This window comes from Metopolophium dirhodum, chromosome 4 (assembly GCF_019925205.1).
Source record: "Metopolophium dirhodum isolate CAU chromosome 4, ASM1992520v1, whole genome shotgun sequence".
NCBI classification, from domain to species: domain Eukaryota; kingdom Metazoa; phylum Arthropoda; class Insecta; order Hemiptera; family Aphididae; genus Metopolophium; species Metopolophium dirhodum.
In genome coordinates this window covers 37,742,989-37,761,283 of record NC_083563.1, presented here as the reverse complement: position 1 = coordinate 37,761,283, position 18,295 = coordinate 37,742,989, and the positions used below count along the sequence as shown (strand labels likewise).

General features: G+C 27.9%; 3 protein-coding genes across 3 annotated transcripts; 1 reads left to right on the top strand and 2 right to left on the bottom strand.

Moving 5' to 3' along the window:
• The first annotated feature begins 1,038 nt into the window (after nt 1-1,038).
• On the top strand, nt 1,039-3,419 carry LOC132942731 (eukaryotic translation initiation factor 4E-like). Its single transcript, XM_061011361.1, has 5 exons — nt 1,039-1,338; nt 1,423-1,619; nt 2,350-2,512; nt 2,575-2,708; nt 2,778-3,419. Exons 2-5 carry the CDS (start codon nt 1,459-1,461, stop codon nt 2,905-2,907), a joined length of 588 nt encoding a protein of 195 aa, XP_060867344.1. The 5' UTR covers nt 1,039-1,338; nt 1,423-1,458; the 3' UTR covers nt 2,908-3,419.
• A 912-nt stretch (nt 3,420-4,331) lies between these two features.
• LOC132942728 (peptidyl-prolyl cis-trans isomerase E) lies at nt 4,332-5,595 on the bottom strand. Its single transcript, XM_061011357.1, has 2 exons — nt 5,366-5,595; nt 4,332-5,272 (listed from the first exon to the last, which is right to left on the bottom strand). Exons 1-2 carry the CDS (start codon nt 5,492-5,494, stop codon nt 4,505-4,507), a joined length of 897 nt encoding a protein of 298 aa, XP_060867340.1. The 5' UTR covers nt 5,495-5,595; the 3' UTR covers nt 4,332-4,504.
• Nucleotides 5,596-7,678: 2,083 nt separating this feature from the next.
• On the bottom strand, nt 7,679-13,272 carry LOC132943898 (uncharacterized). The gene is made up of 6 exons (XM_061013041.1): nt 12,522-13,272; nt 12,277-12,370; nt 10,869-10,968; nt 9,767-9,892; nt 9,126-9,284; nt 7,679-7,772 (listed from the first exon to the last, which is right to left on the bottom strand). The coding sequence occupies exons 1-6, from the start codon at nt 13,270-13,272 to the stop codon at nt 7,707-7,709; spliced, it is 1,296 nt and encodes a 431-aa protein (XP_060869024.1). The 3' UTR covers nt 7,679-7,706.
• Nucleotides 13,273-18,295: the final 5,023 nt, after the last annotated feature.

The window sequence follows — 18,295 nt, the reverse complement described above, 5'->3', positions numbered from 1 at the left end:
ACAAAAACACTTTCTCAGTATAATTGTATAATGTTTAAATATTTAACTAATTTTTAATAGGTATAAGAAAATAAAAATACTTTTTAAAAAAACCAAAAATGTCGCACTCAGCAGATCACGTTAGTTTAAAAATTAGAGTGAATTTACCTCTTATAAAATGTAAAGATAAGATTATATCTATCTAGGCAAGATCATACGCTTTTATTATATTTTGATTTTAAAACTAGTTTTTCAAGAGTATTTTAATATTATTTTTTATTACTTAATAGCTTTAGGGATTTGTTTTCCAATTACCAAGAGGGAGGACAAACTACGGATAGGTCTTATAAAAAATAAACATTAAACACCTATAATAATTATATTCATGGCTAAATATATTTAGCCATGATTATATTCTTCCTGATGAAGAAAGAAGACCCACCCATATGCCCAACCTGCAACCTTCCCCTGACGGTTCTAACCGAATGTAGGATGTATGGACCACAAAGTCTGAAGTACAGTTTAACCCACCACTTGGCTGAAAATCTAAACGCTGGTATTCATTAGGGACACGGAACTTTTTAATAAAATGTAGTAATGTTTATTACAAATGTATATAATACAAACACCTATAATGTTTTACTATTAAGTTTATAATATGTCTCTCTTTGTTTTCTTTTTAATCTGTCTATGTTATTATCATAGTCGTAAGCTTTTACCTATTGTAATAATTTACCCCTTAATGTAACAACAATTTTAAATATTAATTAATGTAGCCAATGGCCGAAGTCGCCGAGGTAGTTTTTATCAATAAAAAAAAAATAAAATATTTATATCATTAGTCGTTATTCGTCAAGTAATAAATACTATAAATATTAGTCATTAGATAGGACGTACATAGTACATACAGATATGAACAATAAAGATTGAACAATATATTATTATGGTCACAGATTAAATGAAAATTTGTCATTAGTCGAGAATCATGATTATCAATAAACAGTGCTGTCACATGGCATAGTCGCGAAGTCGATGTACCCAAAGACGACCGTTTTTCCCAATATAATAATAATATAATAACTGTAGTCTGTACATTATTATTTACTACTACGTTACTAATTTACTATACTCAGTATTCTAATTCTATACTCTAGTTTCTATTTATTACATATTATTTATTAATTTATTATTAATATAAATCCGTCTTGCTTCAACTATCTGCGTTACGTGATATTAAGAAAATCATAAAGTTTTTAATAGAATTGACGTTGGTGGATTTGTAGTGCGCATAGTATTGAGGTGCATCGTTTTGATTTTATAGCTCCGTTATTTTATCAAATTAAATAATATTTCGTAAATGTAAGTTATTTTTAACATCTGCAAACTATACGATCTGTATTGTACCCTTCGACGCACTATGTAATGACACATCATATTTTTTAGACAAGTTTCGTTACAGACTTATAAAATTTAAAAACAATGGCACTAATTGCTAAAGACGACGTAGGTAACGTCCATTTGTTGAACGATTCGTGGAAACTGTGGTATTGGAGATTTAGCGGAACTGTGGTCCCGGACGTCAATTGGACAGATAATTTGCACGGACTGTGCGAGTTTGACAGTGTTGAAAAATTTTGGAGGCAAGTACTTATCAAAAAATGTCTAACATTACTAGGAGTTCGTTAACTCACGGGATGCACTTGAGTGCCTGTATTATTTATAAACCAATGAATCAATTTATAACTTGCATAAAATTAGATTTAAGAACCAACATTTGTATAGTGTTCAAAGAAAACAATTTTTCCTTCTACTATGTTAGGTACACCTATTCGTACAATAAATTATTCATTTTTTACCCAGGTATTCATCAAAATTTGACTATTCAAGTTACGTTTCACTGGTCTATGTTTTGCACAATATGACATGTGTTTATTATGTTTTTTTTACAGTTATTATACCTAGTAAATTAATTTATTATATTTTTTATTTAAAATCAAAAATATGGTAATAGTGGAAATATTAATATAAAATTCATAATACAAATTACGTAATAAACCTAATATTTAAAATCGGTCAATGTCAGCAATACTTACTTCAACTAATATAATGTTTTATGGTTAAACGATGTAAGTAGGTACCTACAATTTAAGTGAAACCGCTTTTTTTTAATATCTAAGCTAGATATGTCATTTACATAGATTAAAGAGGAAAAACATCGATAACAATGATCAGCTATTTCCTTTAAAGAAAAAAATGTTCTTAGTTACTTAATATTTTAGGTATTAAAAAATATTGTATTACAGAGACGGGCACAAATTTATCATTTTTACAGGTAACTACTAATCATAATTTTATGTTTTTTATTCACAGTATTTTTAATCATATTAAAATGCCAAGTATGTTAACGACTGGCTGTGATTACTCTGTATTTAAATCAGATATAAAACCGATGTGGGAAGACCCATCAAATAAGAATGGTGGACGTTGGTTAATAAAGGATAGTGGACTATTAGATCAGTACTGGATGGATATTGTAATTTTTTTGTCTGCTTTGCTGATTTCCACTGTATTTAAGAATATATATTTTTTTTTTAGTTGTTGAGTATGATTGGTGGAATGTATGATCCTTACAACGATAATATTTGTGGTATTGTCTATAATAGGCGTCAATACAGTAAAATATCTGTTTGGATTTCTTCATCTGACACAAATATTGTTAACGACATTGGGTAATGTTTTATTTAATATTTATATATAAAGTTGATTTGATCACAACTATTTTCGAAACATTTTTTTAGGTCAAAACTTAAGCATTTCCTTGATACAAAAGAAAAGTTGAAATTTGAAAAACACAGTGAATTTTTGAAGAAGAAAATAAACTTGCAAAAAAAAAATTATTTTGGCCAAATGACACAAACACATATTTAAATATGTTATTTTAAATTAATATTTTAACACAATCTATTTTATTCTGATGTAAGTTTTAAAAAGTTATTACAATTTATTAAATTTGTTGATGCTACTAAGTCTAATAGTCAATAAACTATGTTAATACTTCAGCAATGATACAATCCTATGGTATATTATAAAATAACAAGAAGTAAACAAAATATTGTTGAGAAATTATTATTGTTAGTGTTATTTTTTTGCCAGATAACATTGAAAAAAGTTAAAATAACTAGTCATTAATTAAATTTGTGCGATTATATTTTTATTTTAAGTATTAATTTAGTTTGTTTTTGACATGTCTTAACTATTATTGAATAATGTTGTAAATTAAACATTTTAAGCTTATATTATTCTGATATAATATTTATATACATTATATACACACAAAAGTTTTGACTGTTTTAGATGATTGTTATTTAAGTAAAAAAATAGTTATACCTTTAATATTGCCACTATTTTATTAAAAATACAAAACTGCCATTCCTAAAATACCACTTGTGCTCAATGTCCAATCTATAGAAACTACTGCCATGAAACTTATACCACTGATTCTATTCGATCAAATTTATTTCTTCTTCTTTGCCTTCGGCCAGGTAGTGAACCATACCACTAAATAAATATGCTGCCATATATCTAGTTATTCCTTGTTATTTCTCTCCATTTAATATTTGGTTCCATTAACTTTGCATCCAGACTTACACAAATTAAAAATTTGGGGGGAGGGTTCATAGAAGATTTTGTGTGGGGGGGTACATAATAATATATATAAAGAAATTACACAACTATTAATTTTTGAACCCCAAAATCATCACTGTATACGTGCCTGTTTGCATTCATTTTTCCTTAGTTCTACCTAAACTGGTTTTCCTCCAAAGTGTGTGAGCATTTTTCTCTACACTACCATCCTTGGTTCATCAGCGTTTCTCAGAAGTCATGTTTCACCTCCATATAGCACTATTGGCTGTATTGAAATTTAGTATTCTAAGTTTTGAATTCATACAAATTGCTCTTGAGCTAAAGATTATTAATAGGCCATAAAAAAAACATTTGCAGATTGCAATCACACCGGTATTTCTGTTTTCATGTCATTCTCAGAGCCGAGAAATAGTAGCAAACCTGGCAAGGTTACAATTTTGAGACCCTCTTATCCTCAAATTTGTTTATTTTGCGTTCTTCCACTCATTCAATAATTTGAGCCCCTGGCAGGCACTACCATGCCCGGCTCTTGTCATTATCTTGAGTTACTATTATGCACTCACTACTCAGTCTTTTCTTCATCATCATTGAATCCTACTTTCTTGATATTTATTTGTCTGTTATAGTTCATTTTTAAACAATATTGGACAAAATTATAAATAACAGTATCACCACTCTTTAGTTTATGGTAAATTGAGAAACTAGAATTGTTGAACGCAATGCACTGTATTTTTAAGAAAAAAACATTTTCATTTTTAAATATATAAAAATATAATTTACAAAACTTATCAATACATGTTGCAAGGTAAATTACATCACTAAATAAAATACAAAATTAATTTAGAGAAAAAAAATATGTCTTATTAAAATGTAAATTTCCCTAAGCCAACTGTCCACAAGAACCAATTATTACTTTCTCGGTTGGCAAGCCAGCTTTTGTTCCACATTTCTCTATTTTCTTCATAACATCAATACCACTTAACACATGGCCAAACACAACATGTTTATTATCTAACCATTCTGTACGAGCGGTACAAATAAAAAATTGTGAACTATTTGTATTTGGCCCAGAATTAGCCATAGATAAGACTCCCGGTCCTGTGTGTTTTAGTTCAAAATTTTCATCATCAAACTTTTTTCCATAAATTGACAGTCCACCTGTACCATTGTTATTAGTAATGTCACCACCCTGACACATAAAATTTGGAATAATTCTATGAACCGTAGTGTTTTGATATCCAAAACCCTTTTCATGAGTACATAAACAACGGAAATTTTCTGCTGTACGTGGCACAATATCAGCTCGTAGCATGATAATAATTCGACCAGCATCCTTTTTGCCAATTTTAATATCAAGATAAACTTGTGGGTTCTTTGCCTCGTCTTTGGTTTTGTCCTCCTCAATTTTTTTATCGTCCTTTGGTTCCAGTGTCTTACCAGCATACTGTACAAGCCAGTCATCTTCCGACCATACTGGTCTGGTTGAGCCTCGGTTAATCTTCTGTGGTTTAGCTAAATTGACACGGATTGTGCGACCAAATATCTCTGCTTCATTCATGTTGTCGATAGAATCCAATGCATCTTCAGGTTGTTCGAATTCGACAAATGCAAATCCCCGGTGTTTTTCCGATTCATAATCTAACGGCATCTAAATTCACAATACATTTTACAGTTAGTTTAATTCATATTTATTAATGAAAACTAAGGCTGGTCTTTAAATCCACCTTCACTAAAACATTACCTGGACATCGACTATATCACCAAAAGGAATGAATGCAGATCTCAATACTTTATCATCTACTTCTTCAGCTAATCCACCTACATAAACGGTGCGCTTCAAATACGACTTGTAAGTATCGGCGTCGTTCATCTTGTTGGTAATTATTAAATTATTTAACGTTCTTAAAACTAAACGGACAACAGTCAAAAATTGAAATTGTCGAGAATTAGGGATACTTGGCCGGTATTCGGTAATCAGTATCGTTATTCGTTATCATCCATCAAAACAAACAAAATACAAACGCAGATTCGTCAGTGATAACAGTGGCTATTTTAGATTTTGAGTGAAACGATGAATGCATTGATTTTACAATGATGTGTGTTTCCAATTTTACAAGTATTTTTTTCTAAGGATGTCAATAAAACTTTATTTGTTGTGTAATAAAGTTTGAACATATAATACAAGGCCCCTACTATATTGTTACAATGACATTTGAAAAATATTAAAAATCCTTGGTCACAGATTTTTTTTATAAGCATTTAAAGTTCAAAATATGGAAAAATCACGAAAATTACCAAATTATTTTGAGAATTCATAAGAATTTTTCTATTTAAATCTGAGATTTTAAAATGTAATACAAGATTCCTTATAAGATTATCTACCTTTATCAAAAAAAAAAAAATGTGTATAAGAAAATCAAATTAAATTTTTACGAGCATTTGAAGTTCATATGTTCACAATATTGGATATCTACTCGATTTTTCATGTAGCGGTTTTGTTATTTTATTGTCAATTTATTTCAAAAACGAATAACTGTAGATAAATGAAAATTTTACTGAATGTTGATATTTTCATTTGCTATACACCATAACATTTTAAAAATATTTTTACTTTTTTTGAGCTGCTCATGAACATTGTCAGTTTTCAATTTTTTTTGTTTTTTTTCCTATAAATATCAATAAAATTTTATTTGTTGGGTAAAAAAGCGTGAATATTTAATGCTAGGCTCCTGATATATTTTTACAATAGCAGTTGAAATAAATTAAAAATACATAGGCACAATTATTTTTTATAAGGATTTAAAGTTCAAATTTTGACAAAATGTATCAAATTTAAAATTTAATAATTATTTTGTAGTTAAAAATTTATAAAATGTTCAACTTTTGTAGCTAAGGATTAAAAATTTAAAACAAGGTTCTACGTAAATAGGTTATATATAAATTACTTTATTCACAATAATATCATCAAATATACTTGGTAATATCATAGGCTGACTGACCGTTTTCTCTCAGAATCGTTTTTCTTATACAATGATATTATATCATTGAATTCAAATTTAACACCATCCATTACAGTAACCCACTTGTAACCTACTGTACAGCAGAGCGACATCCACTTACCCACTTTTTTTTTTTTTTTAGTACGTATTTAAAGTGTAAAAGTTCATCTGAAATTATCAAACAATATCCACAAGGATTCAACAATTCAAAAACGACTAAATTTAATGCTGATAAACACACATAATATCTCAATATCTGTAGTAAAATATTACACGGTCTGGTCATATAATTATAATCTCTCATCACACTTTCACAACAACTGTAAACCACAAGCTTCTTAGCCATCGATATATCGTATAATTTAAGTGCAGTATAACAATAATATTATATACCTTTACCTCTAGGTATGTTACGGGCAATGTGTACATAAATAGCCAATAGGTAATAATACAATTATAATTTATAATGAAAAAAAATTATATTATTATAATATTATAAAAAATATTGTGGTTCACATTGCCCGGTATTCCATATTGCCCGTAACACACATATATATAATACAAAATATTGTATACGTTCAGGTTTATACTTAAGTATAACGATAATCGATAAATATCACAAAATATAAGTTCTCTAAAATTCTAACCGCATACAGTTATGACACTATATAAGGGCTATATAGTGATAGACACTATTAAGTTCTTACAATGTCCGGTTAATGTTAATTCGAATTATTTAACACATCCATTACAGTGCCACTATACGACATTTAAAGCGCAGCAGAGTGGTGGTACCCACTTGACCACTTTTTTTTTACATGAATTAAATTCATTACAAAACAATATAAGTACCTACTAATAACTATTTTATTTTGATAATTTACATTAAACTGTGTATAAACTGTTACATAACCATAATTATCTATTTAATGTTAACCATAATAATACGTTATAACTTAAGTATTATATTGATTTAGATAATCATAAGGGTACTAATATATTTCAATTTGATTAGATAATAAACTAATAATTAGAACAATCAATGTAAAACTTTACTCCATTTAAAATAACTATGAACAACATTTATTCACCACTTCTTTGGATATAATTTACTAAAACCGAAATAATTGTGTAGCAATCACCCATTGTCTGAAATAAAAAAACATAATATAGGTTAAGTAATTAATTATTTTCAACAAAATCAATATAATTTTTTTTACGTAATTCATAAAAGATCAAAAAAATTTGATAATTTTACAAAATATTAGTACCTAATATTATTTTCTATACATTTTAGGTATACCTAATTTTGTCAAAACCATCAACATTTTCAAAATTTTTAAATTTTATTTATTTTACAACTCTGACTTTATAATTTAATCATTTTAATCCAAGGTTCGTCATATTTTTTTCTTTAATAAATTCAAAAATATTAAAAATATATTAACACGATTGTTTTTGGTAAGTATTCAATGTTTAAGTATGTATATTACGCATTTTAATCAAATAATTTTTGTTATTTTGTTTTATTAAAAAAATACATAAATAGTAGAAACTTGGAATATTGCATATTATATGTATTATATTACATTATAATTTTTTTAATTAAATTAAATTATCCAAGTATTTGTACTATAGGTTAAGTTAAATTATTAAATATTAAATGTTTCATATTAAATTTAAATCTAGCTTAAAGTTAATATAATCATCATAATTCATAATCGATAATAGGAACATTATTGCAGAATACTATAGTTCCATAAATGCTGTAATGATAGGCTCACATACCATTATAATAAATCTTACAGAATAATAAATAACGGCCAGACTGTCGTTTGTAGAAATCGGTCACATCCAATAAAACCATTATCAACAACAAAAAAGAGACGTATGATATGTATGCGAATTAAGATATCGGTAGATATTGTTATATACTTATGAAAGTAAAATGTAGGGTGTGTGACTATATTATATGCCGCCAGACTGCCAGAGAGAAGGAAAGGCAAAAAGGAATCTAGTTCCGAGGCTCACGTAAAACTCCTACAACATTATCCATAAAAAACTGCAAATCAGGTAAGGTATTTAATATAATATTTTATATTGACTGCAGTTAGTACATTATATGTGCTTTTTATATAAAATTATATTGTATGGTGTGCTTGATCTAATTCTCGAATACACGATCTCGAGAGCCCTCCGAACACCTGGAGGAAGGTAATAGCGTAATAGTAAAATAGTAATAGTAATAGTAAAATTATTTTACTATTTTAACATCAGAATTTAATATAACTATCGATAGGAGTCGTTATTTTATTTATCTTATTTCTACATAGAAACGTACGTTATTACAATGCTTTCGAGTCGAATGCCTCCCCCCCTCCCATTGACGTATTATTTTGGGTGTTGTACGTTTGGGCATATTAACCTAAAATCCAAAATGTTTGGGTACAAATAGACACAAAGTTTGGAAACATCTAATAAAAGGTAGGTAATCGTACTTACTTTAAAAAACATTTCCAAGTTTACAATTTTTGTTCTTGTAAATTTTAACTTTTGGTGGTTAGCATTATTCAATTGCATTGTTAATAATATCAACTTTTTACATTTCATATCCATTTCCGTCCAATTACTGCTGTACAATGCGAATATTATTGAATCTTTCTTTGATAAAAAAAAAAAAGTTAAAATAAACAGAATTTTCATTAAGAACTTTTAAACTCGGAGGCTGGGAGTGCTGGGACTATAAAATTAATCGACTCCGATACTTTGTCTACACGTGTATTCATAGTTATTTTCAAATGTGTAAAATTTACAAAATTTTATTTTTTACAATGTATGTTGTCTAAATACATTTATTAATTTATGTATGTAACATTTAAACGCTACTTATGTAGACAACATACGGTGTTTCATATTTTTATTTATTAAATAATATATTGGCGCATGTTAATAGTATTACTAATACATAATTTACATAATTCGTAAATTTTTATCTGAAACACAAATATAACTATTTAATGGGAATCTCATGTGTCCATTTGTATAAAATAATTTTATGTAATACTATAACAATGCATAAGATGTACATGCCAGATCAACAATTAATAAATATAATACTAAAAAAATAATGCATATCAAATTACTTGATTGTGTAAATTGCCAAATAAATAACACACCATAAATATTTGAAACAATAATGGAGGAATTGAGCAAAACATTTTTTTTAATACAACTTCCGATGCCTTAAATCTCTCATCGTCGGAGAAACTCTGAAATCATATTATTCCTGCAGATAAGTTATAACATTCTAACTAAGTTCAAAAATACTATGCACACGTGAACTTCAATGAATTTAACAATATATTTATTTTGTATGGAAATGGACAAATGAGAATTTGAAACCATTAATCATGTACTTTAAGGTATTTAACGATATCATATTTTATTAACATTAACAAAAAGAATAATAAAAAAAAGGTGGGTAAGTGGATGTTGCTCTGCTGTACAGTAGGTTACAAGTGGATCACTGTAATGGATGGTGTTAAATTTGAATTCAATGATATAATATAATTGTATAAGAAAAACGATTCTGAGCGAAAACGGTCAGTCAGCCTATGATATTACCAAGTATTTTTGATGATATTATTGTGAATAAAGTAATTTATATATAACCTATTTACGTGGAACCTTGTTTTAAATTTTCAATCCTTAGCTATAAAAGTTGGACATTTTAAACATTTTTAACTACAAAATAATTATTAAATTTTGTCAAAATTCGAACTTTAAATGCTTATAAAAAAAATTGTGCCTATGTATTTTTAAAATTTTTCAACTGCTATTGTAACATTATATCAGGAGCCTTGCATTAAATTTTCTCACTTTTTTACTAAAGTATCAACTAGATTCACTTTCCTGTCAGAAAAGTTACTGTTGAAGAAAGTCTAAGCATTTGTACTGTCCTAAATAGTAATGACAGACACAAAAATAAAAAATAAAAAAAAACACACAAATATTTAAAAAATATAGATCGGTGCCACTGATAACTATAGTTTATTTGATACCTTGTAAAACATATTATGGAAGCGCAATTATTATAAATTCTTAGATTTAAAAAAATATCATTGGACATTAATAATGATATCATTCATCTAAATAACTGTATAAGCTTAATGTTAAATCATATTAAATTAACATTACAACATTATTGTAATCAAATTTAAATATTAAGTGTGTAATTTTTTTTACCATTATGAAAGTAAACCAAAGAGTGATGACCGAGAATGAAGACACAAAAATTTGTAACAACATCACTCGTCTAAATAGAGATAAAAAATCTTCATATTTCCTGAAAAAAAATTGTAGAGTCGTGTTGTTATTATATTTAACTTAACACATTTTTCACTCAAAAATTAAAATTTGGAATCACCACTCAACAGTGAGGCGATTTATTATAAGTAATATATGTAGTAGACTCCCAACTCTCAAGTATGGGAAAAAGTGTATTCGGCTTCATCCTTCATATATAATATGTAAAATGTATAATAGTATATAGTGTACAGAAATTATAAAATAAATAATTTATGTAATTATTATCCCCATTAAAATGAACGTGCGTATTCCACCTGACCACCTCCACGGCTCCACGGCTCCACGGCTCCACCTCTGAATTTTGAGTTTTATTTTGCAAAACATAAATTTGGCATTTGAATGAATTTATGATAATGCTTAGAATTTTTACAGGAATAATTTATTATTACTGATTTATTATGTGCTTAATGAACATTCATTAGACGTCAGGGAAATTGGAGTAATTTTCCCTAATGGCTAATCCGCCCCCCCCCCCCCTAAAAGAAGAAATCATATTTTCAAATAGTTGTACAATGTACAATTCAAAAATTGTATAATCGTACAAAATCGATTAGGATTTTTACGATTAAGAATTTTACAGAAATGTGCAAAGTATAAAAATGTTACGAGTAGAAACTGGGTCATGTTTTATAGTTGCAAGAATTCACACTTGTGGCACATTAATGACAAGAAGAAATAATACTTTGTGAATTCCCAATTTAGTGGACTCGTAAATACTACATATTCATTCATTTTTCCCATTATTTTGTAAATTATACTATTTTTTTTTTTCATTGAGCTTTAAAGCCCGACAACTATTAGCTGTTTGTTTTGTTTGAAGAAGGAAGGAATACGATTGGAATGGTTGGTTGAAACATGTTTGTATGTGTGGCAAGGAATTGTAGCTAAAAATCCCGGGTGGTCACCCATCCGGGATCTGGCAACACCAGGCGATACGTACACTCAAAGCATTTCCGTAGTTGAGTTTACGGACCGCGCGCACACTGCCCCACAATAATAATATTTATGAATTCTACTAAACTTTCTTACGCGTTTGGAAAAATTTAATTTTCTAGCTTTTTTAGTTTAAATGATACTATTAGCTATTAACATTTTATTAGGTATATATACATTATGTATCTTTAGTCCTTACTCCTTATCCATATTATTCTTGATATACATATATGTTAATTTAAATAGAAAATGATTATTTTAATTTTTCGTTGATATTAAGTTAATTAAGGTTTATTTTTCAGTTAAAATGTAATAATACTTCAATAATAATAATAAAAAAATTAATTCTTACTCCATAACTGCTTGATGATCCATTATAATTGTCTTTAATTCATCATATACTACATCGTGTTCATTAGGTATCTTTTTATTTTCATCTTTGTAATCTATAATTAAACAAAAAAATTGTGTTCATTCGACCCACCTCTAGTCCTATATGTATGTTATAATATAATTTTTGTATATACAACACGTACGTATAGTCGTATAGACTATAATATATTCAAATATTCGATTTAACTTGAAAGTCGTACTCACCAATTGGAGAATTATGGTCGCGAAGTGGTCTGTGTCCGACCGATTCGAAATCAGAGCAAGTCATTTGCATCTGGCAGCACATACCAAAGCATAGTGTAACCAGAAGAATATCAAATATAAGGAATGATATCGTCAAGAAGGCGATGTAAAATGCCTCGGCGAAGTAAAACATATAATAGTACTCGTTGTACGTTTCGTCAGACGCAATTAAATAAAAATGCATGACATTCTGGCGGTAGAATGCTACTGAACCGTCGCGATTTTTGACCGGTAATATATCTTTACGGAATACCAGGGTACTGCCCAAGTAAAAGACCAGCGACGAGTAATACATGATGGCAAACATGGTCGTAAACCGCACCGAACGTTCTCGCCAACGGTTCAGTATATGTCTTTGCCGGATGCTGAACAATGTAACGGCATGTCTATGCCACGTGATCGACAAAAAATTCCATATGTCGTTCGAGTGACGGATGACGATCCAAATCTTGTAGATTACGTACAACGTGGTTTCCGATTTCCAAAAATAATCTATGCTTATAGGTATATTGAGCGTCCAATAGTACAGACCACTAAGGTTCAAAATTATCGAGACGACACACATGTACAGCAAAATACATGCCGTGATAATGTGATAAACGTTTCGACCCCGAAATGTTGCGGTTCCAGGGTCCAAAATGTGATACAAACCTGTAAGTTTGGCCAATTTGATGTTGAAAACATGGTTGTTCTCGTTCCGAACGTCCATCATATAATATTATTATTGTATACTAATATGTGTAATATTTAATAGCACACCTTTCGGTCGACTGTTAAAAATAATTACGTAGGTACCCGCTACTTGTAATTGTTTTCTTTTTTGATACGTCTTCTGTAAATTAATATATTATGTTTGTAAAATATGTTTTCATATTTTTATGAACTATTTCATAAAATACGTACAACAACTTGATGAGTGTAATACTGCATACCTCGCTGTTCATATGAGTTGTCTGCTATTACACTGTTTGTATTAAACGAACTAAGGTCTCACGTCATTTTTTTTTTTTGTAGGAAACTCTTTGACCTATTTATGCATGATGGTTAAATGTTTAATAAATTTATTTTCTAAAAAATATATAAATATAAATTTTTTTGTGGTAATAAGAATATTTGTCTAAGCATTTCCAGTACTACCAACGAATGTACAAAAACACGACTTTATGCAACTGCAACTTTAATAATTAAATACATAAGCTCCTGCATTGTATATAATTTAAAAGTTTACTACGAAGAACTGCATTTAAATTATAGATGTAGTTGTTAAAAATTCAACAAACTAAAAAAAAGTTTTACTGTATCTAAATAAATGGTTGACGTTGATGCATAAAATATAAATGAATACATTTATTCAACCATTTATAATAATAATTTTGTCAAGGCTGCCTAATGGTGCTTTTAAAAACCAGCAGGCGCTGTCTGTTTGTCTGTCATACAGAATTATAACGTTTATATTTATGATTCTTAATATTAACCTTACTATTCAATGCAATTCTAACTTCTGTAGATTTAAAAAAAAAAATCAAAAATAATTTTTATTAATGTTATTTCAATTTATAATAAATACGAACATTTATGATCAGTGCAATAAAATAATGCGATTAAAATTATGTAAATTTCCAAATAATTGACACACCATAAATATTTGAAACAAAATTGAAAGAATTAAGACTTATACTGTCACACAGGCACAACACATCATTATGCCCAGTGCCAACTAGCCCACTCGGTACCTAGATTTGTATTGTTTTATTTATGTAGACAATATTTGCATCATCTGTGAGTAGCCTATATTATTGCTCATAGGTATTACCATACAAATTAATTCACAAATGTAACATTATAGTTATTAAGTATATGTACATGGACAATGAACAAATTGAAACTCTTAATAAAATATTTTTACGATATTTTTACAAAAAATTTTTGAAGTGAATATCTATTTCATAGGCGACAGTGGACCGTTTAACGCTCAAAGTGCGTTAAACCTCCAATTTCACCTACTATAATAGTCTCTATTATTTTTTTTTTTATAATATTATGTTTCTTGGTTACCTAGGTATAATTTTTCTAAATTGTTATCGGTCTACTATTAAATAGACCGACTACACCCGTTAAGATATCAAAAAATATATAAAATATAGCGCTTTATGGGTATTTTTTGGTTTTAGTGTAACTCAGTTCACTGGCAAATTTACGTCAGTGACCGTTATTGTACCTAATTCGAATGAGATTTTTTATTTTATTTTATTAATTTAAACAGGCAAAGCCCAGTAACAGTTTTAAATCAAAACATTATAACAAAAGGTGGGTAAGTGGATGTCGCTCTGCTGTACAGTATGTTACAAATGGGTCACTGTAAATTGTAATGGATGGTGTTAAATTTGAATTCAATGATATAATATCATTGTATAAGAAAAACGATTCTGAACGAAAACGGTCAGTCAGCCTATGATATTACCAAGTATATTTGATGATATTATTGTGAATAAAGTAATTTATATATAACTTATTTACGTGGAACCTTGTTCTAAATTTTTAACCTTTAGCTACAAAAGTTGAATATTTTATAAATTTTTAACTACAAAATAATTATTACATTTTAAATTTGATAAATTTTGTCAAAATTTGAACTTTAAATGCTTATAAAAGAAATTGTGACTATATATTTTCAATATTTTTCAACTGCTATTGTAACAATATATATATCAGGAGCCTTGCATTAAATTACGCTTTTCTACCCAACAAATAAAATTTTAATGATAAGTATTTATAGAAAAAAAAAAACTAAAAAAATTGAAAACAGACAATGTCCGTAAACAGCTCAAAATAAGTCAAAATATTTGGAAAATGTTATGGTGTATCGAAAATGCTTATATAAACATTGAGTCATAATTCCATGTACCTACGGTCATTTGTTTTAGAGTTGCACAAAAAACCAAAATTTTCTCGAAAACAGATTTTGCGTAAAAATTCCCGTTTTCCTTATTAATTGTTCTTTTATTTTTCGCGTCGATTTTGAAAACTACAGGGACATTTTTACTTTTGACCCCCCCCCCCCCCCTAAAGTACCAACTAGATTCACTTTCCTACCAGAAAAGTTACTGTTGAAGAAAATCCAAGCACTTTTACTGTCCTAAAAGGTGATGACAGACACAAAAATAAAAAAAATAAAAACACACATCATTGTAAAATCAATACATTCATCGTTCCACTCAGAATCTAAAATAATTTAACAGATAGAAAGAAAAAGTGAACAGAGCCAGATTAATAGATATTAAATATACAAAATAGCGAATAATTAATTAAGATTAATAATAACAGTAATTAACATAAATATGGTTTATAATATTGATAAATAATTCACATGTAATAATTATTAATATAATTATAAAAAGACTCGATAGAGTTAAAATTAAATAAATCGACATGTGTATCATTAGCTAATCTCATAATTCTATTAATAGGAACATTTATTAAGTAATTAGTTCTATGTAATTGCGTATAAAAAGTATTAGTAGATCTTGTTTGACATTGAGGGACGCATAGAAATTAAGATAATTTAGTAATTCACTAGAATTAATGATACCGTTTACCACTTTAACTTTAAATCTATTATATTTCTCCTGGTTGCAATACTATTCATATTTAAAGTGTCTAATAAAGGCTTATATGGTGTATGACGTTGACGCGGGATATTGCACTTGTAAGATAAAAAGCGAAGGAAGCGATTTTGTATACCTTCAAGGCATTGGATCAACAATTCACCTGCAATCAGTAGCGTATCTAGGTTTTTTACAAGGGAGGAGATATACATTTTTTTAATAGACATTCAGTATAGGTACACATATTATATACATTATGTATTGTGTACAAAATTTGGTCTCTGATGGGGGTATGACCCCATAAAAAGTATGAACGATATTATTGTTTGAGAAAAAAAACGGATTAATGAAGCATTCCAGTGAAGGCACTTTGTCAGTTATGAATATTCAAATACTTAAATATTCATAAGTGACAACTGTACATAACTGTATTAAAGTAATTTTTTTAACACGATGAAAATAAATCAAAGATTGATGAGCGATAATATATCTCTGATATTTGGTTGTAAACTGTAAAATTCAGTATCTAAGAATCTGAATACATAAAAATCAAATTTCAAAAGAGTAGTTAATTTTTTATATTATCTATAAATTGTAAAATTAACTCAGTAGGTAAATTATGGATCAAAATATAGTAATCTTCCTTTTCTTTAAATTTGTGTATGTGAATTATATTGATAAAGATTTTGAAAAATTCAAGATATTATAATATGTTATGTGCTGATAGATATACTTTTATAATATTTAACCTCTAGGTCTCGTAGCAGTAGAATACAATATAATATATTTAGGTCGTCGTAATTTAGTGGGTATATTTTTATATTAAATTAATTTCTCATTAATGAGATGCCGGAAAAATAAATCACGACCGGCGTGTAGCCAAATTGCCTATTCAGGAAGCCGTGTTATTATGATTTAATTTTATAATATAATACGTAAATGTTATTTGTTATAACAGAAATAGTAATATAGATGTTACGGGCAAAGTTGGAATTAGTTAATATTCTCCGGGCATTGTATACACTATACAGTGCCCAATTAAATTTGGGCACTGTTGGTTAAAATATATTGAATAGGTATATTAAACAAAGCTGGGTACTATTTAGTTAGAAAGTTGCCTTTTAAGTAACTTTCTAATTTACCTAGTTAGTTTTATTTCATATTAACTTTGTAACTTAACTAGTTGAATTTAATGTGTAAAATAGTCTAATGTAAATCGTTAGAAAAAAAAACTTATTAGTTATTATTATTATTTTTTCATTCCAAAATTTCAAAAGCTGATCCTCAATCATGACATTATATATTTTTTAGATTCTGAGTGAAACGATGAATGTATTGATTTTACAATAATGTGTGTTTTTTTTATTTTATAATTTTTTTTTGAGTCTATGTACACGATAAGTAGTTGAAATAATGACTGGATTTTCAAATTCAGTATCTTGTTCGATGGGAAAGTGAATCTAGTTGGTACATTCAAGAGGAAATTTTTAAAATTATCAATAGTTTTCAAAAGTGCTGGAAAAACAACATACAAATTAAGGAAAACGGGAATTTTTACGCAATATCGGTTTTTGACAAAATCGAATTTGGTTTTCGGTGTAACTCTAAAACAAATGAACATGTACACGATCAAATTTTCAAAATATTTTGATTTGTTTTGAACTGTTTAGGAACATTTTCTGTTTCCAATTTTACAAGTATTTTTTTCTATGAATGTCAATAAAACTTTATTTGTTGGGTAAAAAAGTTTGAACATTTAATACAAGGCTCCTACTATATTGTTACAATGACATTTGAAAAATATTAAAAATCCTTAGTCACAGTTTTTTGTTATAAGCATTTAAAGTTCAAAAATTGACAAAATATGGAAAAATCACGAAAATTACCGAATTATTTTGAGTTAAGAATTCATAAAAATTTTTCTATTCAAATCTGAGATTTTAAAATACAATACAAGATTCCTTATAAGACTATCTACCTTTATCAAGAAAAAAAGTCTAGAAGAAAGTCCAATTAAATTTTTACGAGCGTTCGAAGTTCATATTTTCACAATATTGGGTATTTACTCGATTTCTCATGTAGCAGTTTTGTTATTTTATTGTCAATTTATTTCAAAAACGAATAACTGTA